Raw genomic sequence first — 23,351 nt, forward strand, 5'->3', positions numbered from 1 at the left:
CATCACAGCTCTGGTCACTGTGTAGTGGCCGCTCCCTGGTGCTGCAGATCAGCTCCTATTACATGAATATTAGCTGATCTGCAGGACCCACAGTACAGTGAATGGAGCGGTGATGTTCAATCTTCACACTATTTACATCTGAGCGCTGCAATCAGCTGATGGGTAGAGCCAGTGCCGCGTGTCGGAGCCCCACCGATCTGATATTGATAACCCATCCCCAGGATAAATCATCATTATTATACTACTGGAAACTCCATTAATGGATTGTCTGGGATTAATAACATGAGCCCCTTCTTTAAGAAAAAACAGTCCCTAACTGATCACAGGATAAATGTGGGATTTCAGGTCACCCATTTACTGCAATGCAGCTGGCAATGCCACCCAGCGGATCTAAGCAAGTCCCGGGGCCTCAACAATATACAGCCAGTGCCCGAGTATAGGATGGAAGATTAAAAAAAATCTTCAAAAATGTATTTTGTATGAGGCATACATCAAAAATACAGGCAATGCTTTTCCTGACAACACTGAGTTTTATAATGTGGAAAAAAACGTTTAAAAAAACACTGTGTGAACATAACCCTAACTGCATTGTGACTGTGTATATACATATATAAGCTGCCCCTCCCCCACCATGTGAGCCTTCTCAGCGCGTACTGACCAATGCTGTCCACCAGGTGGCAACAGCAGGAAATTACAGCGATGAGACAAGCACTGCATGACAGCCCCGCCCCAATCTGCCCTATACCAGACACGCCCCCTACCAACGCCCCGCCTCCACTGCCATGACAACCGAATTATTTAATGGCAGAAAGAGAGACCTTATATGAGCAGAGAAGTAGCGGCCGGAGCGCGGGGTCCGCACAGGTGAGCGCCCCCATAACACAGTGTATGTACTGCACGTCAGCTCTATGGCAGACTGTCACCTGTGCTGGATCCAGTACGTGTTACACTTATATCTGTACAGAGACACAGAGGACGCAGCGGGGCCCTGTCGCCAGATATATATATATATATGTGTGTGTATATACAGTATATATGTGTATGTATATGCTGTATTACTGTATATATGTGTGTGTGTGTGTATATACAGTATATATGTGTATGTATATGCTGTATTACTGTATATATGTGTGTGTGTGTGTGTATATACAGTATATATGTGTATGTATATGCTGTATTACTGTATATATGCGTGTATATATGTACTAGCTATTGAACCCGTTCTACGCCCAGGTGGCGAGCATTTTTATTGGTATATGGTCTCCCATCCTGGTATTTGTGCTGCCCCCATCCTATTGTGGTATGCATGGCACCCCTCACCCCCTAATCCTGGTATGCATGGTCCCCTTACCCCCTAATCCTGGTATGCATGGTCCCCTCACCCCCTAATCCTGGTATGCATGGTCCCCTCACCCCCGAATCCTGGTATGCATGGCACCCCTCATTCCCCAATCCTGGTATACATGGTACACCTCATTCCCCAATCCTGGTATGCATGGTCACCTCACCCCCCAATCCTGGTATACATGGCATCCCTCATTCCCCAATCCTGGTATGCATGGCTCCCCTCACCCCCCAATCATGGTATGTATGGTCCCCTCACCCCCCAATCCTGGTATGCATGGCACCCCTCACCCCCCAATCCTGGTATGCATGGTCCCCTCACCCCCGAATCCTGGTATGCATGGCACCCCTCATTCCCCAATCCTGGTATACATGGCACACCTCATTCCCCAATCCTGGTATGCATGGTCACCTCACCTCCCAATCCTGGTATACATGGCACCCCTCACCCCCCAATCCTTGTATGCATGGCACCCCTCACCCCCAATTCTGGTATACTTGGCACCCCTCATTTCCCAATCCTGGTATGCATGGCACCCCTCACCCCCAATCCTGGAATGCATGGTCCCCTCATCCCCCAATCCTGGTATGCATGGCACCACTCATCCCCAATCCTGGTATGCATGTTCCCCTCCCCCAATTCTGGTATACATGGCACCCCTCACCCCCAATCCTGGTATGCATGGTCCCCTCACCCCCCAATTCTGGTATACATGGTACCCCTCACCCCCAATCCTGGTATGCATGGCACCCCTCATCCCCAATCCTGTTATGCATGGTACCCCCTCATCCCTATCCTGGTATCTATGGTACCCCCTCACATCCCCAATCCTGGTATGCATGGTACCCCTCATCCCCATTCCTGGTATGCATGGCACCCCTCATCCCTATCCTAATATGCATGGCACCCCTCACCCCCAATCCTGGTATGCATGGCACCCCTCATCCCCAATCCTGTTATGCATGGTCCCCTCACCCCCAATTCTGGTATGCATGGCACCCCTCACCCCCCAATCCTGGTATGGATAGTCCCCTCACCCGCCAATCCTGGTATGTATGGTCCTCTCACCCCCCAATCCTGGTATGTATGGCACCCCTCACCCCCCAATCCTGGTATGTATGGCACCCCTCATCCCTATCATGCTGCACACACATACAAGAAAAGAAACACTTATACTCACCTTTCTTCCCTGTGCTCCAGCGCTGTTTCCCGTTCTGCTGGAGGCCGGGGGAGGAGTGCGGCGCCGAAGTACGCGTGTGCTCATACCACGCTGTCCGGCTCCATTTTGCTGAAGACACATTGCAAATGTATCTTCAGTAAAATGGCACCAGATAGCGCTATGCGCATGCGCCAATTTCAACGCTACCCTCTTCCCCCGGACTCTGGACCAAACAGAGGCGCCGCGGTAGCGCTCATCCCGGTCAGGTAAGTATGTAAGTATGGCGCCAGAGATCGCGGTATGTGTTCAGTGTATACGCATACCGTGATCTCCAGCACCATACACTCCTCTTACCTGTAACGGCTCCATGCGTTCTTCAGTCTGGAGCCAGACTGTGCAGGCGTGTCGCACTAGCGCAGACTATAAAGGCTTCAGACAGAGGGACGCTTGTAGCGTTATATTATAGATACTCTATATGTATGTATATATATATATATATATATATATATGTATACTGTATATGTGTGTGTACATGTATACTGTATATGGCTGTATATATGTATACTGTATATGTGTGTATATATGTATACTGTATGTGTGTATATATATGTATACTGTATATGGGTGTATATATGTATACTGTATATGTGTGTATATATGTATACTGTATATGTGTATATATGTATACTGTATAAGTGTGTATATATATGTATACTGTATATGTGTGTATATATGTATACTGTATGTGTGTATATATATGTATACTGTATATGGGTGTATATATGTATACTGTATATGTGTGTATATATGTATACTGTATGTGTGTGTATATGTATACTGTATATGGGTGTATATATGTATACTGTATGTGTGTATATATGTATACTGTATATGTGTGTGTATATGTATACTGTATATGTGTGTATATATGTATACTGTATATGTGTATATATGTATACTGTATATGTGTGTATATATGTATACTGTATAAGTGTGTATATATATGTATACTGTATATGTGTGTGTATATATATGTATACTGTATATGTGTGTATATATATGTATGCTGTATGTGTGTGTATATATATGTACACTGTATATGTGTGTATATATGTATACTGTATAAGTGTGTATATATATGTATGCTGTATGTGTGTGTATATATATGTATACTGTATATGTGTGTATATATATACTGTATATGGGTGTATATATATGTATACTGGTATATGTGTATATATATGTATACTGGTATATGTGTGTATATATGTATACTGTATATGTGTGTGTATATGTATACTGTATATGGGTGTGTATATATGTATACTGTATATGTGTGTATATGTATACTGTATATGGGTGGATATATACAGTACAGACCAAAAGTTTGGACACACCTTCTCATTTAAAGATTTTTCTGTATTTTCATGACTATGAAAATTGTACATTCACACTGAAGGCATCAAAACTATGAATTACCACATGTGGAATTATATACTTAACAAAAAAGTGTGAAACAACTGAAAATATGTCTTATATTCTAGGTTCTTCAGAGTAGCCCCCTTTTGCTTTGATGACTGCTTTGCACACTCTTGGCGTTCTCTTGATGAGCTTCTAGAGGTAGTCACCGGAAATGGTCTTCACTTCACAGGTGTGCCCTGTCAGGTTTAATATGATAAAGTGCTTTATTCTTTGTCGGGTCCAGGGGTCCTGTAGAATGTGAATCCCTGAGGAACAGCGTATCCTTGGCTTGTGCCAAGACAGAAGAAAAGTTGCTGAACACTTGGTACCCCAAAGTGATCAATCTATTTGCCAATCAAGATGCCCTGCAGTTGATTAATGCGGACAAATTGGATTCCTTTTATAACTGCGTCTCGACTAGCGGGGTGCCTCAAGGGTCTGTCTTGGGCCCTATATTATTTAATATACTTATTAATGGTCTAGTGGAAGGGTTGCATAGTAAAATAGCAATATTTGCAGATGATACTAAACTTTGTAACGTAGTTAATACAGATGAGGATAGGGCACAGCTACAGGAGGATTTAGATAAATTGGGGAGTTGGGCCAAAAAATGGCAAATGGGGTTCAATGCCGATAAATGTAAGGTCATGCACATGGGAAAGAAAAACAGCAGTCACCCATACATATTAAATGGGAAACCGTTGGGGAAATCTGACATGGAGAAGGACCTGGGCGTCTTGGTTAACAGCAAATTAAATTGGAGTGCCCAGTGTCAGGCAGCAGCTGCGAAGGCAAATAGAGTCATGGCATGCATCAGAAGAGGAATAGGGGCATATGATGAGAACATTGTTCTTCCTCTGTATAAAGCGCTGGTAAGGCCGCACTTAGAATATTGTGCACAGTTCTGGGCTCCGGTACTCAGGAAAGACATATTGGAGCTAGAGAGGGTACAAAGGAGGGCGACTAAGGTAATAAAGGGAATGGAGGGACTAGAATACCCAGAGAGGTTGTCCAAATTAGGCCTATTTACGTTGGAAAAGAGAAGGCTTAGCGGAGACCTCATAAACATGTATAAATACATCAGGGGGATGTACAGAGATCTCTCCCATGACCTGTTTATACCAAGGATGGTGACAAAGACGAGGGGGCACACTATGCGTCTGGAGGAAAGGAGGTTCCTGCACCAGCATAGAAGGGGATTCTTTACGGTCAGAGCTGTGAGACTCTGGAATTCTCTGGGAGAGGAAGTGGTGATGTCCAACTCACTTAATGAGTTCAAGAGAGGACTGGACGCCTTTCTTGAGAACAATAAAATTACATCTTATGCTTAGTGATAGTTAATTAATCCAGGGATTTAATCTGACTGCCAGATTGGAGTCGGGAAGTGAATTTTTCCTCAATGATGTAAATTGGCCTATACCGCATGGTTTTTTTTTGCCTTCCCCTGGATCAACGCTGCGGAATAGCTGCAGTGCACAAGAAATAGGCTGAACTGGATGGACGCTTGTCTTTTTTCGGCCTTTTAAACTATGTAACTATGTAACTATGTAACACTTATGTCCAAGCAGGTAAAGGCGGCTGCAAGATCCGTGATATATAAGGATTCATGTTCATTATTGTATCTCTGGATCAGACATAGACTCAGAGTGATACAACTAAATAGACCCTATAGGGGTAAAGTTGGCATATCCGGGGGGAAATATATCCCAGATTTGCCAAACTGAGCCAACTCATGAAACACATGGGTACATAGGAGAAGAAAGAGTTAATTGGCGTAAAAAATATAAATTTTTATTCCATCAAGTTAAAAAACGTACATAGTAAAAAGAGAAATGACATAATACGGATAGTATAAAGACACTAATTAGATTACCAATGTAGCAAGATATGTTACAAAGTATACATATATGGTCACGCATATGGTCACAGTGGGACATGAGCAATATAGATAATATAGCATAAGGTTAGTATATCAAGACAATCCAATGAGTGTAATAATATATCAAAAAGTAATCCATAAGTATTCCATAGTCATTGGATTTACACTTGCCATATGCATCAGGTATCCATCTAAATAATGCTCCTGCCCACAAATAATCAGATACATGTCACATAAAACATTTTTTAAGGTAGTCTCTTACCACAAAGAGTGCCAAAAAGGAGGGTAAAGTGCATAAAGGAACGCACAGTGGCAGAGTGGTATTCCCATCTCATATATTTATGGCACTTCCACAGTCTGAGGACGCACATTCGGCTGAAGTATATTGCTGCGCAGGGACATGCCGGGTCCCTGAGCTGCAATGCATGCCGCCAGCCAATCAAAGGCCAGTAGCTGATGTCGGCGTGCCAGTCACGAGCGACGCATGGAAGTGACGTCATGCGCTGCCCTTGCCGGCACACTGAAATCAGCTACAGAAGAAGACGCCGCATGTCGTGGGAGCGCAGGAAGGTAAGAAGAATCATTTATTTTTGTTTATTTAATGTATTAGAAAAGAACGACAGAACATTATACCAGGAAAGGGCCAAGGATGGGGAGCATTAGACAAGGAAGGGGCTCAGGGTGGGGAGAATTAGACAAGGAAGGGGCCCAGGATGGGGAGCATTATATAAAGAAGGGGCCCAGGATGGGGAACATTATACAAGGAAAGGGCCCAGGATAGGGAGCATTATACCAGAATGGGGGTCATTATACCATGACATGGGCCAGGATGAAGGACATTACACCAGGAAGGGCACAAGGATGGAGGTCATTATACCAGAATGGGGCCTAGGATGGGGGACAGGATACCAGGATGGAGGACATTGTTATAGGATGGGGGACATTGTACCAGGATTGGGGACATTGTTACAGGAAGGGGCCAGGATGGGGGACATTATTACAGTAAGAGGCCCAGGACCAAGGACATTATACCAGGAAGGAGCCCAGGATTGGGACGTTATTGCTGAAAGGGGCTCAGGATGGGGGGTATTATACACAGAAGGTGGATATTATAACAGGAAGAGGCCCAGGATCGGGGATATTATAACAGGAAGGGGCGCAGGATGGGGAACATTATACCAGGAAGGGGCCTAGAATGAGAGACATTATTATAGGATGGGGCTACAATGGGAAACATCCAAGGCAGGGACGAACACGCGCATCATTATCGGATCTAGAATGCTACAAGGGCCCATACATCTGACCAACATGCTGGTGGGGGCCCAGGTCCAAATTTTGCACATCTGCAGGAACATGGCATATGGCTTAACAGTATGTCATATGTTGGGAAGGGGTTAAGCTACAGCACATTACATAGCCTCTTGCAGCTATATCAATGGAAAAATTAAAAAATGTATGGCTTTTTGAAGAAGGGAAGGAAAAAATGCAAAACAAAAAATTATCCGGTCCTGAAGGGATTAAGGAGTTCCCACCCACAGTAAATGTTGTCACTCAGCTTAAAATCTTCACTTGCTTATTAGCAGAAGCTAAGGTTTCATTAGGATCTCCGAGGCTAAAGTTACATGCGGCTCCAGCTTACATGTAAAGGGGATGGTATCAAGGAGTCTCGCCAAACTTTCCCTACAAATGTCCAACAATTCAGAATTCATATCCATTGATAATTTATCTTCTAAAATGATAGCATTTTTTTTCTATCCTTTTCATTTTATGTGTAATTAACTTTTTGCTCTCCTCCTTTAAGCAATGGGAGGAACGACTGATAAGGATCCAGGAAACCATTGATGAATGGCTGAAGGTGCCGACCCAGTGGCTTTAATCTTCTCTTCTGAGGACATCATGCAGCAAATGCCTGAAGAAGGACGCTTATTCCAGACTGTGGACAGAAACTGGAGAGAGATCATGAAACATTGCGTTAAAGACCCGAAGGTAAATGGATGCTTCATGGTGGACTGATACAAGAAAGCACGGTCATCTTGCATCCAGGATTGATGTTTTCCAAGAGTCCGTGTCCTGATGCTTCCATCACAAGGATCCCGGGTTATGGGGCTCCGCACTGCCTGGACTCCAGCCTCCCGCATCTTCTATTTTCTATCCAAATAGGTTCTAATTTTTCTTTTAATATAAACTATTGGCACAATAGTCAATGAATGTGACCTTTTTTCAGTCTCTATAACTATATAATGGAATCTTACTTATGGGCTATCTACTTTGTTTTAGGTTTTAAGCGCCACTTCTCTGACCGGACTTCTGGAGAAACTTCAGGACAGCAATGTGCTTCTGGATAAAATCATGAAAGGGCTGAATGCCTATCTGGAGAAGAAGAGGCTTTTTTCCCACGGTATAGTCCTTTCACTTGTTGCAATGATTGTATATATTCCTTAAATATTTTTTTTTCTTATTTAAACGCATTGAAATCATTTTTGTAATTGGATTTCATTAATAATTTTGCACTGTTTGCCTTCTATTGGCTCTGTGTTGCGCTGGCTATTGGACTTATTTTTAATCGGTCTTTTTTCAGCTCCTCTTAGCCGATTTATGACCACAGATCACATCAAAGCTGAATGTGCAGGAAACAAAAAGCCTAACGGTGCAACATTTTTAATGAAACTGAATTGTCGCAAATACTCGCAATTAAATGGGTATTCCCATCTCCAAGATCCTATCCCAATATGTAGTAGGCGTAGTAATAATAATAATATTAGCAAATACCTCCAATTAGAAGTGTAGTATAGTTCTTCTGATTCACTATGTCGCTTTCCCCATGTGCAAGGCATTGCAGTAGCTTCGGTATCCATGGTTACGACCACTCATATAGTGACAGTTATTTGCTAGTGGTCGTAACCTAAGCTACTGCAATGCCCTGCACATGGGGTAAGCGACAAAACAAATCAGAAGAACTATACTAAACTTCTAATTGGAGGTATTTGCTAATATTATTATTATTACGCATACTACATATTGGGGTAGAATCCTGGAGATGGGAATACACATTTCAGTTAAATAAAAAAAAGTTCCCAAAGCTGGATAGCCCCTTTAAGCTAACCATACGCATGACATATGAGATACCCGTGGTCTGAATGGTTATTTGGCTATTTCTCCTGACTCCCACCTATTCTGCTGAACAGTCATGTGGTTTTAATGGGGAGAGAGGAGAAAGTCGGTACTGGACACCTCCGGCAGCGGGTTATCTCCCCTGAGAACCAAAAGACCGGGTATTGAAATCCCATCTGCCCGATCCTTCTGGCCCTGACATCCTCTATCGGGGGAGAGTCAGGAGACCCCCATACACATCAGTGGGTAGGCCGGTCCTGCTGCAATCGTCAGGTTTAAACTATTTTAATCCAATGTGTATGGGGACTGAATCTTTACTTTAAAGCTTTGCTTTTCTATTTTCTCACATAGACACTAATACAAATGGCGCCTGACCCAATACTTTAATGACATCTTTATCATATTGTGCATTTTCGCTTTAGCTTTTTCTTCCTGTCCAACGACGAAATGCTAGAAATTCTCTCTGAGACTAAAGATCCTCTGCGGGTCCAACCACATCTAAAGAAGGGCTTTGAAGGCATCGCAAAGCTGGAGTTCCTTCCTAACCTGGACATCAAAGCCATGTACAGCACCGAGGGGGAACGCGTAGAGCTCATCCAGACCATCTCCACCTCCGAGGCTCGGGGGGCCGTGGAGAAGTGGCTCATCCAAGGGGAAGATGTCATGTTAAGGAGCGTGCATGATGTTATTGCTCGGTCACGAATGGTACGGATCTACCTACAGACCAAAAGCATTAATTGGAACTAATCTAGTCTATATATATAATCGTCTTATCCCGTCTGTCTGTCTGTCTGTGTGTCTGTCTGTCCAGGAAATCCCGCGTCGCTCATTGGTCCGGCAGCGGCCAATCAGCGCCGGGGGATTTCTAAAAAAAGATGGCGGCCGTTAGCGGCTCATCTGCGGGACGGAGCTGAGCGGCGATGCAGCCGGGAGATGACCGGCGCAAGGCGCTCATCTCCCGCCGGCAACAGCAGAAGGAACCCGACCGACGGACCCATCTGCGGGATGGAGATGCAGCCGGAAGATGAGCGCCGCGAGGCGCTCATCTCCCGGCCGGTAGCAGCGGAAGGACCGCCGGCGTCGCTGACCTCCATGCGGAAGGGAGGACCGGGGAGCGGCGCTGCGGGTCGGGATACTTCTGCTGTGAGCGCCCGCTATGTCCCGGGTTCTCGCAGCGGAAGTAGCCGCACAGGCAGCGCCGCTCCCCGGTCCTCACCAAGACGATTCGATGATTGATCGCGGTCTTCGGACCCGACCAATCACTGATCTTAGCGCAAAACTTAAACAACGCTGTGCTGATTGGTCGCCGACGCTGCCCGCGACCAATCACCGATCTTGGCTCCACATTTAAACACCGCTGTGGTGATTGGTCGCGGCCGATATTTAAATTTGGCGCCAAAATCGGTGATTGGTCGCGGCCGATATTTCAATTTGGCGCCCAAATCGGTGATTGGTCGCGGTCAGCGTCCGCGACCAATCAGCACAATAGTGTTTAACTTTGGCGCCAAGATCAGTCATTGGTCGCGGGCCAAGACAGCGACCAATCACCGATTTGTGCGGCACTTTTAAATAGCGTCCGTGACCAATTGGATGTCAGCGCCACCCCCCGGTCCTCCCTTCACACCCTAGCCGCATGGATGTCAGCGCCGCTCCCCGGTCCTCCCTTCACGCCCTAGCCGCATGGATGTCAGTGGCGCTGCCTGTGCGGATACTTCCGCTCCGAGAACCCAGGACATGAGCGGGCGCTCGCAGCAGAAGTATCTGGACTCGCAGCGCCGCTCCCCGGTCCTCCCTTAACACCCTAGCCGCTGATGTCCCCACTGTATCCGCATGGTCTTACAAAGGTCCGGACATTTGTGTTAAAAATCGCTGATTGGTCGCTGGCGCTGCCCGCGACCAATCACCGATTTGGGCGCCAAATTTAAATATCAGCCGCAACCAATCAGCACAGCGGTGTTTAAATGTGGAGCCAAGATCGTTGATTGGTCGCGGCCGATATTTAAATTTGGCGCCCAAATCGGTGATTGGTCGCGGGCAGCGCCAGCGACCAATCAGCGATTTTTAACACAAATGTCCGGACCTTTGTAACACCATGCGGATACTGTGGGGACATCAGCGGCTAGGGTGTGAAGGGAGGACCGGGGAGCGGCGCTGCGGGTCGGGATACTTCTGCTCCGAGCGCCCGCTCATGTCCCGGGTTCTCGGAGCGGAAGTATCCGCACAGGCAGCGCCGCTGACATCCATGCGGCTAGGGTGTGAAGGGAGGAACGGGGAGCGGCGTTGACATCCAATTGGTCGCGGACGCTATTTAAAAGTGCCGCACAAATCGGTGATTGGTCGCGGTCTTGGCCCACAACCAATCACGGATCTTGCTGCAAAAGTTAAACACTACGGTGCTGATTGGTCGCGGACGCTGACCGCGACCAATCACCGATTTGGGCGCCACATTCAAATATCGGCCGCGACCAATCACCGATCTTGGCTCCACATTTAAACACCGCTGTGCGGATTGGTCGCGGACGCTATTTAAATGTGGCACCAAAATCGGTGATTGGTCGCGCCCAGCGTCGGCGACCAATCAGCACAGCGGTGTTTAAATGTGGAGCCAAGATCGGTGATTGGTCGCGGCCGATATTTGAATGTGGCGCCCAAATCGGTGATTGGTCGCTGTCAGCGTCCGCGACCAATTAGCACCGTAGTGTTTAACTTTGGCCGCAAGATCAGTGATTGGTTGCGGGCCAAGTCGGCGACCAATCACCGATTTGTGCGGCACATTTAAATAGCGGCCGCGACCAATTGGATGTCAGCGCCGCTCCCCGGTGCTCCCTTCACGCCCTAGCCGCATGGATGTCAGCGCCGCTGCCTGTGCGGATACTTCCGCTCCGAGAACCCGGGACATGAGCGGGCGCTCGCAGCAGAAGTATCCCGACCCGCAGCGCCGCTCCCCGGTCCTCCCTTCACACCCTAGCCGCTGATGTCCCCACAGTATCCGCATGGTGTTACAAAGGTCCGGACATTTGTGTTAAAAATCGCTGATTGGTCGCTGACGCTGCCGCTGACCAATCACCGATTTAGGCGCCAAATTTAAATATCGGCCGCGACCAATCACCGATCTTGGCTCAACATTTAAACACCGCTGTACTGATTGGTCGCGGACGCTATTTAAATGTGCCGCCAAAATTGGTGATTGGTCGCGCACAGCGTCGGCGACCAATCAGCACAGCGGTGTTTGAATTTGCCGCCAAGATCGGTCATTGGTCGCGGCCAGCGCCAGCGACCAATCAGCGATTTTTAACACAGATGTCCTGACCTTTGTAACACCATGCGGATACTGTGGGGACATCAGTGGCTAGGGTGTGAAGGGAGGACCGGGGAGCGGCGCTGCGAGTCCGGATACTTCTGCTGCGAGCGCCCGCTCATGTCCCGGGTTCTTGCAGCGGAACTATCCGCACAGGCAGCGGCGCTGACATCCATGCGGCTAGGGTGTGAAGGGAGGACCGGGGAGCGGCGCTGACATCCAATTGGTCGCAGCCGCTATTTAAATTTAAATGTGGCGCCAAAATCGGTGATTGGTTGCGCCCAGCGTCGGCGACCAATCAGCACAGCGGTGTTTAAATGTGGAGCCAAGATCGGTGATTGGTCGCGGCCGATATTTAAAATTGGCGCCCAAATCGGTGATTGGTCGCGGGCAGCGCCAGCGACCAATCAGCGATTTTGAACACAAATGTCCGGACCTTTGTAACACCCTGCGGATACTGTGGGGACATCAGCGGCTAGGGTGTGAAGGGAGGACCGGGGAGCGGCGCTGCGGGTCGGGATACTTCTGCTCCGAGCGCCCGCTCATGTCCCGGGTTCTCGCAGCGGAAGTAGCCGCACAGGCAGGGGCGCTCCCCTGTCCTCTCTAATACGATTCCGCTCCCCGCTCCTCACCAATACGATTCGCTGATTGGTCGCGCTCTCCACACCCGACCAATCAGTGATCTTGGCGCTAAAGTTAAACACCGCTCTGCTGATTGGTCGCGTCCGCTGCCCGCAACCAATCACCGATTTGGGCGCCACATTTAAATAGCGGCCGCGACCATTCACCGATCTTGCCGCCACATTTAAACACTGCTGTGCTGATTGGACGCGGACGCCGGACGCGTCCAATCAACGAGATTGGCGACAAATTTAAGCAACGCTCTGCTGATTGATCGCGGTCGCTGGCCGAGATCAATCAGCAGTATTGGCGCAAAATTTAAACAACGCTCTGCTGATTGGTTGCGGTTGTCGGCCGTGACCAGTCAGCAGTATTGGCGCCAAATTTAAACCTCACTCTGCTGATTGGTCGCAACCACCGGCCGCGACCAATCTGCGTTTTTGGTGCCAAATTTAAACAACGCTCTGCTGATTGGTCACGGTCGCCGGCCGAGACCAATCAGCAGCATTGGGGCCAAATGTAAACCCCGCTGTGCTGATTGGTCGCGGTCGCCGGCAAAGACCCATCAGCATTATTGGTGCCAAATTTAAACCCTGCTCTGCTGATTGGTCGCAGCCACCAGCCGCGACTAATCAGCGATTTTGGTGCCAAATTTAAACACCGCACTGCTGATTGGTCGCGGCCGCCAGCCGCGACCAATCAGCGAGATTGGCGCCAAATTTAAACGCCGCTCTGCTGATTGGTCGCGGCCGCCATCCGCGACCAATCAGCGAGATTGGCGCCAAATTTAAACAACGCTCTTATGATTGTTCGCTGTCGCCGGCCTCGACCAATCAGCGATTTTGGCGCCAAATTTAAAGAATGCTCTGCTGTTTGGTCGCGGCCGGCGACCAATCTGTGATTTTGGCGCCGAATTTAAACCCCGCTCTGCATTGCTCTGCTGATTGGTCGCGGTCGGCGGCCATGACCAGTCAGCAGTATTGGCGCCAAATTTAAACACCGCTCGGCTGATTGGTCGCGACTAATCAGCGATTTTGGTGCCAAATTTAAACACGCTCTCCAGTCCTCACTAACACGGTTCGCTGATTGGTCGCGGCCGCCGCCCGCGACCAATCATCGATATTGCCGCCAAATTTAAACACCGCTTTGCTGATTGGTCGCGGTTGCCGAACGCGACCAATCAGCGATTTTGGCGCCAAATTTAAACACAGCTCTGCTGATTGCACCCGGTCGGCCGCATACCTATTCTAGAATACCCGATGCATTAGAATCGGGCCACCATCTAGTTCTTTTATATTTGTATAAGATTATTTGGCGGCAGTGAATGATTTGTGGATGATGTATCTCTTGCAATAGAGCCAGGTAGCAGATCTTCTACCTGCAATCGGTAGAAATGAATTTGCTAGATAATACTAGTAAGGTTGTCCCTCTCTTAAATGCTTCTGTCAACGTAATTTAACTTTCTTTTTTAAAAGGCATACCCTGCGACTGCAAGAAAAGACTGGGTGAGGGAATGGCCGGGACAGGTCGTGCTCTGTGTGTCTCATGTTCTGGACAAGTGAAGTGCATGAAGCTATCGGCAGTGGCCCGGAGGTACGGCATAAGCTCCTTTACTGATCAAGGTTGCTTCACTATAAACAGTCATGGCCGGAAGTGTTGGCACCCTTGAAGTTGTTCCAGAAAATGAAGTATTTTTCCATAAAAAATTGCATGTGTATTTTCTATTATACACATGTTTATTTCCTTTGTATGTATTGGAACAACACAAAAAAAGGCAAATTGGATATAATTTCACACAAAACCCCATAAATGGGTCGGACAAAATTGTTGGCATCTTTCCAAAATTGTGGGTAAACAATTTTGTTTCAAGCATGTGATGCTCGTTCAAAGTCACCTGTGGCAAGTAAAAGGTGCGGGCAATATGAAAATCACACCTGAAACCTGATACAAAGGGGAAAAGTTGACTCAGTCTTTGCGTTGTTACGTGCCACACTAAGCAGGGAGAACAGAAAGAGGAGAAGAGAACTGTCTGAGGACTTGAGAACCAAAATTGTTGACTAATATCTTCTTTTTGTGTTGTTCCAATATACACAAATGAAATAAACATGTGAACAACAAAACGTGTAATTGTAATAATTTTCTGGGAGAAATACATATATATACATTCATAGACAGACTTCATGAGTTCTCCTGCTAATAGACTGTCATACCCAGAGACGCAGCTTATAGGAGTTTCCAGGGGGGGATATACCATTGGTGCAACAGAGGTAAGGGGACCCACATTCACATCCAAAGATGCAAGCAGCTTATTTCACAGTACGTTATTAGACTGCAAAGAGCCCATGTAGTGTTCTTGCCCAGGGGTCTTCTCCTGGGGGTTGCAGTTGTACAGCGGCTCAATATCTTGAAGGTACCCAAAAGGCTCCATAGTATTGTTGGGATTTTGCATTGATTCATGCATCTTGTCTAGAGATGCGCAACTAAATTTGCAGGACCTTGGTCTAAGAGAGCAGGTTAGTAGTCTGTGGCTGTTGGATGGGAGCCTTGCTAACCGCCTCTTACATGCCGGCATCCCTGGCTCCTCTTTTGATTAGCCGGCCAGGCGTGATGTCATTTGTGCCTCACACCACAACTATGACATCGACATCAAAAGAGGAGCCGGAGATGCCGGTTCACGGGGCTCCGGTCCTGCGGCCGTGGAATACTGACCGGACTGTTGGACCAGAGTCCTGCAAATCCATTCGCTCATCTCTACTCTCGTCATATCTACCAATAAGGGAAGACATTGTATGGGATTTCCCATAATACCAGCATAAAATTAATCCATCTGCATTGAGTTTTCCATGCTGTTTGTAGCAGGGTTTTATAGAGGTACATCTGGGTATTTGGAGCAATTTGCGAGGAGGCAAATTGTCCCAGCAGACTCGCAGCACATTGGGGGCTTTCGTCACCATAGAGGGGCACGCTCGTGACGTGGTCAGGGAAATGATCGAAACAGGTTTGTGCAAACATCATGGCTGGCAGCAAACTTTCCAATACCATGTTCTATTTATTATACACTACATGGAGAAAGGTATTGTGCCCCCTCCACATTACACCTACAGGGGCTTTTATGGCCTCCTATTCTAATCCATATCCAGGATGTTAATATGGAGTCCGTCCCTCTACAGATATCACAGCTCAGTATGCCGAGCACCTTCATACATTTCACCACATTCCTATGTTCTTTCCATATCTATGTTATGTTCCCCCCTCTTTTCTTTGAGTTTTCATAGGACACAATTGATCTTGTCACAGTAAAGCAATCTTGGGGTGTACTTACAATGACGTCTATGGGGCAGTAGTCATTTCTGCATATTGAGATGGTGGTCCCTATATAGGAATGTTTTGGCATCTGTAGGTGTCGGCATCCCCTGTATATGACTCATTGCCACAATTGATCTTCTTTATAGTCAGTGGTTTGGATGGCCTAGGTGCGGTTTGTAATATTTTCTATCAATGGTGTGTGTGCCCTCCTCTGTGCAGTGTCGTTCTATAACCATGGATGGACTAATAAAGGGGTTTTATGTCAATTCCTTTAATGACCTTTTGTTCGGTTTCTTTGTAGGTATTATGTCATTCTCCGAGTGGTCAGCCATTCTAAGCCTGAGCAGACATATGGCAATGTAATTGATGTGTGCCTGACATTGTTCTTCCCTATGTGGCGGTGACATATTTATGCTGCCATTCTCCAGTATTTGTTCTAATTAATCATCCTAAAGGTGTTTAGTGGGGTTGAGGTTGAGAACGTGTGGGAAACAGTTCTGCTCTTCTATTCCCTTAGGGTTGGAAGCTACAATTGTTTAAAATGTCTTGTGCTGAAGCATTAAGATATCTTTTCACTGGAACTAAGGGGCCTAGACCACCCCCTAAAAACAAGGCCATACCTCCACCACCAAACTGCCCAGCGGGCACAATGCAGTTAATAGGGTAACGTTCTCCTGGCATTCACCAAATCCAGACTCGTCCATCAGATGCCAGATAGAGAAGTGTGATCCGTCACTGCACAGAACAGGTCTCCTCCAGAGTCCTGTGGTGGCGGCTTCACACCACTCCATCCGACGCTCGGCATCGTGCTTGGTGATGTAAGGCTGCATGCAGCTGCTCGGCCATAAAGCTCCAGGCGATGGCGCAGTGTTTGTGGTGATGTTGTTACCAAAGTAGATCTGGACTCTGCAGTTATGGAGTCAGGAGAGCGTTCTGCCCTCTGCTCCTCAGCACTCAGTGACCCCGCTCTGTAATGTTCTGGGGTCTCCTGAGTTGCTGCAGTTCCTTCCACTCCTTAATAATATCACTCACATGTGATGGGGGAAGATTTAGGAGGGAAGAAATGTAATATCCAGACTTGTTACCCCGGTGGCTCCTATTACAGGACCGCGCTGGTATCAGAGAGCTCTGCACCACCAGCCGTTCTGTCATATGTTAGTAACAGCACACAGCATGGGAGGGCGGATGTTATACACCGGGGGGCGTGGGGATTGATGTTATACACTGGTGGGGGGCGAGAGTCTTAATGTTATACAAGGCCGAGGGGCCAGATGTTATACCCTAGGGGTACGAGGGGCTAGATGTTATACAAGTCCGAGGGCTGGATGTTATACACTGAGGAGCAAGGGGACGGATATTATATACCGGGGTGAGGGGACGGATATTATACACCGGGGGGCGTGGGGACGGATATTATACACCAGGGGCGAGGGGACAGATATTATACACCAGGTGCGAGGGGACGGATATTATACACCAGGGGTGAGGGGACAGATATTATACACCAGGTGCGAGGGGACGGATATTATTCACCAGGGGCGAGGGGACGGATATTATACACCAGGGGCGAGGGGACGGATATTATTCACCAGGGGCGGGGGGACGGATATTATACACCAGGTGCGAGGGGACGGATATTATACACCAGGGGTGAGGGGACAGATATTATACACCAGGTGCGAGGGGACGGATATTATTCACCAGGGGCGAGGGGACGGATATTATACACCAGGTGCGAGGGGACGGATATTATACACCAGGGGTGAGGGGACAGATATTATACACCAGGTGCGAGGGGACGGATATTATTCACCAGGGGCGAGGGGACGGATATTATACACCAGGGGCGAGGGGACGGATATTATACACCAGGGGCGGGGGGACGGATATTATACACCGGGGCGAGGGGACGGATATTATACACCGGGGGGGCGAGAGGCCAGATGTTATACACAAGGGGGAGGGAGCGAGGGGACAGATGTTATACACCGGGGCTGGGGGCCGGATATTATGCAAAGAAGGGCTTGGGGTTGGATGTTATACAGTGGGGTTGAGGGGATGGATTTTATACACTGGCGGGGGGGGCGAGGGGACGGATATTATACACCGGGGGGGCGAGAGGCCGGATGTTATACACCAGGGGGAGGGAGCGAGGGGACAGATGTTATACACCGGGGCTGGGGGCCGGATGTTATACCCTGGGGGCCAGATGTTATGCAAAGGAGGGCTTGGGGTTGGATGTTATACAGTGGGGTTGAGGGGATGGATTTTATACACTGGCGGGGGGGGCGAGGGGACGGATATTATACACCGGGGGGGCGAGAGGCCGGATGTTATACACCAGGGGGAGGGAGCGAGGGGACAGATGTTATACACCGGGGCTGGGGGCCGGATGTTATACCCTGGGGGCCAGATGTTATGCAATGGAGCGCTTGGGGTTGGATGTTATACAGTGGGGTTGAGGGGATGGATTTTATACACTGGCGGGGGGGGGCGAGGGGAGAGATGTTATACTAAACTAGGGGCGAGGGGTGGATGTTATACACCGGGGGAGGCGAGAGGCCGGATTTTATAAACTGGGGGCTGAGAGTCCGGATGTTATACACTGTGGGCAATGGGACTAAATGAAAAAAGCAGAATTCGGTGACTAGGAGTTTTGTCCTATAATGTATGTGCATTTGCCTTCCCTTTAGAAACTCTCCCTTGTGATTCTGCAGTGTCTTAGAGGTTGACTATCTTTTCCTACATTCCTCAGGAGTTTCTCATGAACAGACTTCCGGTGGCTTGCCCAACTCCGCTATTACTGGGAGAATGAGAATGCGAGAGTGCGAATCATCAACTGCAATGTGAAGTCCGCCTATGAGTACCTGGGCAGCTCCCCACGCCTGGTCATCACTCCGCTCACTGACCGATGCTAGCGGACTCTGCTATGATGTGATGGGTTATGCTCAGAAATGTTTTTGACTTTTGTATGATGCATGAAACTTATTAGCAATTATTATTGATATTTCATACCAGTTCTTTCATGTTTCATTGGTAGATCGGTGCTTTTTATCTAAATCTTGGTGGAGCTCCAGAAGGTCCGGCCGGCACAGGAAAAACTGAGACCACCAAAGATTTGGCCAAGGCGCTGGCCGTGCAGTGTGTGGTCTTTAACTGCTCTGATGGTTTGGACTACATAGCAATGTCAAAGGTACATACAATGTTAAGCTGCTCCATTGCAGATAATAAACTGACTCCATCCGATGTTCTGCTGACATCTTTTGATTATATAGTACAGACCAAAAGTTTGGACACACCTTCTCATTTAAAGATTTTTCTGTATTTTCATGACTATGAAAATTGTACATTCACACTGAAAGCATCAAAACTATGAATTAACACATGTGGAATTATATACTTAACAAAAACGTGTGAAACAACTGAAAATATGTCTTATATTCTAGGTTCTTCAAAGTAGCCACCTTTTGCTTTGATGACTGCTTTGCACACTCTTGGCATTCTCTTGATGAGCTTCAAGAGGTAGTCACCGGAAATGGTTTTCACTTCACAGGTGTGCCCTGTCAGGTTTAATAAGTGGGATTTCTTGCCTTATAAATGGTGTTGGGACCATCAGTTGCGTTGTGCAGAAGTATGGTGGATACACAGCTGATAGTCCTATTGAATAGACTGTTAGAATTTGTATTATGGCAAGAAATAAGCAGCTAAGTAAAGAAAAACGAGTGGCCATCATTACTTTAAGAAATGAAGGTCAGTCAGTGCGAAAAATTGGGAAAACTTTGAAAGTGTCCCCAAGTGCAGTTGCAAAAACCATCAAGCGCTACTAAGAAACTGGCTCACATGAGGACAGCCCCAAGAAAGGAAGACCAAGAGTCACCTCTGCTTCTGAGGATAAGTTTATCCGAGTCACCAGCCTCAGAAATCGCAGGTTAACAGCAGCTCAGATTAGAGACGAGGTCAATGCCACACAGAGTTCTAGCAGCAGACACATCTCTTAAACGACTGTTAAGAGGCGACTTTGTGCAGCAGGCCTTCATGGTAAAATAGCTGCTAGGAAACAAGCAGAAGAGAGTTGTTTGGGCTAAAGAACACAAGGAATGGACATTAGACCAGTGGAAAATTGTGCTTTGGTCTGATGAGTCCAAATTTGAGATCTTTGGTTCCAGCCACCGTGTCTTTGTGCGACGCAGAAAAGGTGAACGGATGGACTCTACATGCCTGGTTCCCACCGTGAAGCATGGAGGAGGAGGTGTGATGGTGTGGGGGTGCTTTGCTGGTGACACTGTTTGGGATTTATTCAAAATTGAAGGCATACTGAACCAGCATGGCTACCACAGCATCTTGCAGCAGCATGCTATTTATTTTTCAACAGGACAATGACCCCAAACACACCTCCAGGCTGTGTAAGGGCTATTTGACCAAGAGGGAGAGTGATGGGGTGCTACGCCAGATGACCTGCACTGCAGTCACCAGACCTGAACCCAATCGAGATGGTTTGGGGTGAGCTGGACCGCAGAGTGAAGGCAAAAGGGCCAACAAGTGCTAAGCATCTCTGGGAACTCCTTCAAGATTGTTGGAAGACCATTTCCGGTGACTACCTCTTGAAGCTCATCAAGAGAATGCCAAGAGTGTGCAAAGCAGTCATCAAAGCAAAAGGTGGCTACTTTGAAGAACCTAGAATATAAGACATATTTTCAGTTGTTTCACACTTTTTTGTTAAGTATATAATTCCACATGTGTTAATTAATAATTTGATGCCTTCAGTGTGAATGTACAATTTTCATAGTCATGTAAATGCAGAAAATCTTTAAATGAGAAGGTGTGTCCAAACTTTTGGTCTGTACTGTATATACTTTTTTTTAGTTTTTCAAAGGGCTGGCATCATCGGGAACATGGGTGTGTTTTGATGAGTTTAACCATATTGAGCTGGAGGTGTTGTCCGTGGTGGCCCAACAGATTCTCCGCATCCAGAGAGCCATCCAGACGAAGATGGACATGTTCAACTTCGAAGGAACAGAGCTGAAGCTTAACCCAAATTGCTTCTTAGCCATTACCATGAATCCTGGCTATGCGGGACGTTCTGAGCTGCCGGATAACCTCAAGGTAAAGAGTCCCAGTGCCTTGCATCGGGTCCTTCCACAACATTTCTATAGGATTAAGCTCAGGACTATGACTCGGCCATTCCAAAGCTTTATGTTTATTCAACCATTCTTTTGTAGAACGACTTGTGTCTTTGGGCCATTGTCTTGCTGCATGACCCACATTTTCTTGAGATTCAGTACATGAACTGATATCCTGATATTTTCCTTTATCATTTGCTGATAGATTTTAGAATTCATTGTTCCATCAATGATGGCAGCCGTCCTTGGCCAAGTGCAGCAAAACAGGCCCAAAGCATGTTACGATTACCATCTTTGTGTTTCATAGATGATAGGAGGTTCTTATGCTGTAATGCAGTATTTTCTTTCTGCAAACATATAGCTTCTCACTTAAAATCTCTATCTTGGCCTCATCCTTCCACAAAGCATTATTCCAGTTACCTATTGATGTGCCCAGGTGAGTTTTAGCAGTGACATTTTAAATCGCATTGCCTTTCTCCTTGCAATCCTGCCATGCTCGCCATTGTTGTTCATTGTCTTTCTGATGGTGGACTCATGAACAATTACATTAGCTAATGTGAGGAGAGGCCTTTAGTTGCTTAGCGGTTACCTTGAGTTACTTTGTGACCTCACAGACTGATGTAGCTTTAAGTCAAATTTATGCAGTAATACAGAAATTTTTGAGGGGTTCACAAACTTTCAAGTAAATACTAGGTTTACAAAAGAAACATAAGATTTGATCAAAGGGATTATTCTCCCCCAAACCTATATGAGATTGCACATTTCCTATGTATAATCACCACACCTGATGCCCTCATTTCTGCAAGCTCCTTAATATTGATGTCCCATTCTCCTATTTTCCAAAATGGACACAGTAGAGGTGTGGAGAGAGATTTGGAAAGTGTTAAAGGAGTATTCCCATCTCCAAGATTCTATCCCAATATGTAATAGGTGTAATAATAATATTAATAGCAAATACCTCCAATTGGAAATGTAGTATAGTTCTTCTGATTAGCTATGTCGCTTACCCCATGTGCAGGACATAGCAGTAGCTTAGGTTTCCATGGTTACGACCACTAGCAAGTAACTAACTGTTACTATGAGTGGTCGTAACCATGGAAACCTAAGCTACTGCAATGTCCTGCACATGGGGGTAAGCAACATAGCTAATCAGAAGAACTATACTACATTTCTAATTGGAGATATTTGCAAACATTATTATTATTACCCCTATTACATATTGGGACTGGATCTTGGAGATGGGAATACCCCTTTAACCACACTTTGACTGACTTTCCTCTGATGTGGAATAGACACATCACTTTTAGGTCTGGGGTGGAGGATAGTGTAAATGGACATAATGGGTTCCCCGGCTCTCTGCCTAGTTTACAGTAATTTAGTTTCATTTGTTGACTGACCCATCTGGTTTGCGCATTTCTGGTTCTTTTCCGGACTGTAGCAATGATGGTCCCCAACTATGCTCTGATTGCGGAGATCGGCCTTTATTCTTACGCTTTTCTGCACGCTAAACCTCTCTCGGTGAAGATGGTAATGACTTCCCGGCTGTGCTCGGAGCCGCTCTCGTCCCAGTTCCATTATGATTATGGGATGCGTGCAGTAAAGGCTGTGCTGACCGCTGCTGGCAATCTGAAGCTGAAATTCCCCCATGAAAATGAAGAGATTCTTGTAAGTTCTGAACTGTTGGTCGCTTTACATCTCGTATAGGATAGCATTACCATCTTACCGAGAAGCATTTGGATCACAAAAATTACAGCTGTCTGATTTTATAATAGCAGACAGAGACTTGCAAATAATGTCTGCACATTACTGTTCCTGGCTTGTTAGATCTCATCTGTGCAAAAGTGTCAAAACTATAGTTGTTAAACACGTAGCTTGTTCATCTTATGGGACAGTTTGATTTTTAACTTAAACGCATGTATTTTAGGCTAAAAATCATCTTAACAATTGTTTTTTATTAAAAATTTTGCATCGCTTGGCTTTCACCGGCTTTTTGATTCCCTGCACATTCAATTTTGATAAGGTCTGTGGTCATAAATAAACTGAGAGGAGCT

At 46.7% G+C, this 23,351-nt stretch overlaps 2 protein-coding genes across 3 annotated transcripts in view; one reads left to right on the top strand and one right to left on the bottom strand.

Moving 5' to 3' along the window:
• LOC141213689 (uncharacterized) overlaps positions 1-23,351 on the bottom strand; it is a 316,710-nt gene that overhangs the window by 118,075 nt on the left and 175,284 nt on the right. The gene's annotated exons all lie outside the window — the stretch shown is intronic.
• On the top strand, positions 773-19,473 carry LOC141213672 (dynein axonemal heavy chain 12-like). Of its 2 annotated transcripts, XM_073665271.1 has the most exons (7): positions 783-864; positions 4,049-4,155; positions 7,646-7,830; positions 8,122-8,242; positions 9,378-9,660; positions 14,350-14,467; positions 18,936-19,473. In XM_073665271.1, the coding sequence occupies exons 3-5, from the start codon at positions 7,690-7,692 to the stop codon at positions 9,407-9,409; spliced, it is 294 nt and encodes a 97-aa protein (XP_073521372.1). In that variant the 5' UTR covers positions 783-864; positions 4,049-4,155; positions 7,646-7,689; the 3' UTR covers positions 9,410-9,660; positions 14,350-14,467; positions 18,936-19,473. The 2 variants fall into 2 exon arrangements, with proteins under 2 accessions (XP_073521373.1, XP_073521372.1); XM_073665272.1 differs by lacking the exon at positions 4,049-4,155 and having other exon boundaries at positions 773-864.

Source organism: Phyllobates terribilis, unplaced genomic scaffold, assembly GCF_046119375.1.
Source record: "Phyllobates terribilis strain yellow unplaced genomic scaffold, ASM4611937v1 Scaffold_207__1_contigs__length_3498100, whole genome shotgun sequence".
Taxonomy (NCBI): domain Eukaryota; kingdom Metazoa; phylum Chordata; class Amphibia; order Anura; family Dendrobatidae; genus Phyllobates; species Phyllobates terribilis.

What these genes read in the sequence shown, in the direction of transcription:
- LOC141213672 (XM_073665272.1), top strand. Translation starts at nt 7,690, where the DNA reads ATGGCTGAAGGTGCCGACCCAGTGGCTTTAATCTTCTCTTCTGAGGAC. An exon ending in ATTGCGTTAAAGACCCGAAG is followed by an intron (nt 7,831 to 8,121) that starts GTAAATGGATGC and finishes ACTTTGTTTTAG; the next exon opens with GTTTTAAGCGCCACTTCTCT. An exon ending in GAAGAGGCTTTTTTCCCACG is followed by an intron (nt 8,243 to 9,377) that starts GTATAGTCCTTT and finishes TTTTCGCTTTAG; the next exon opens with CTTTTTCTTCCTGTCCAACG.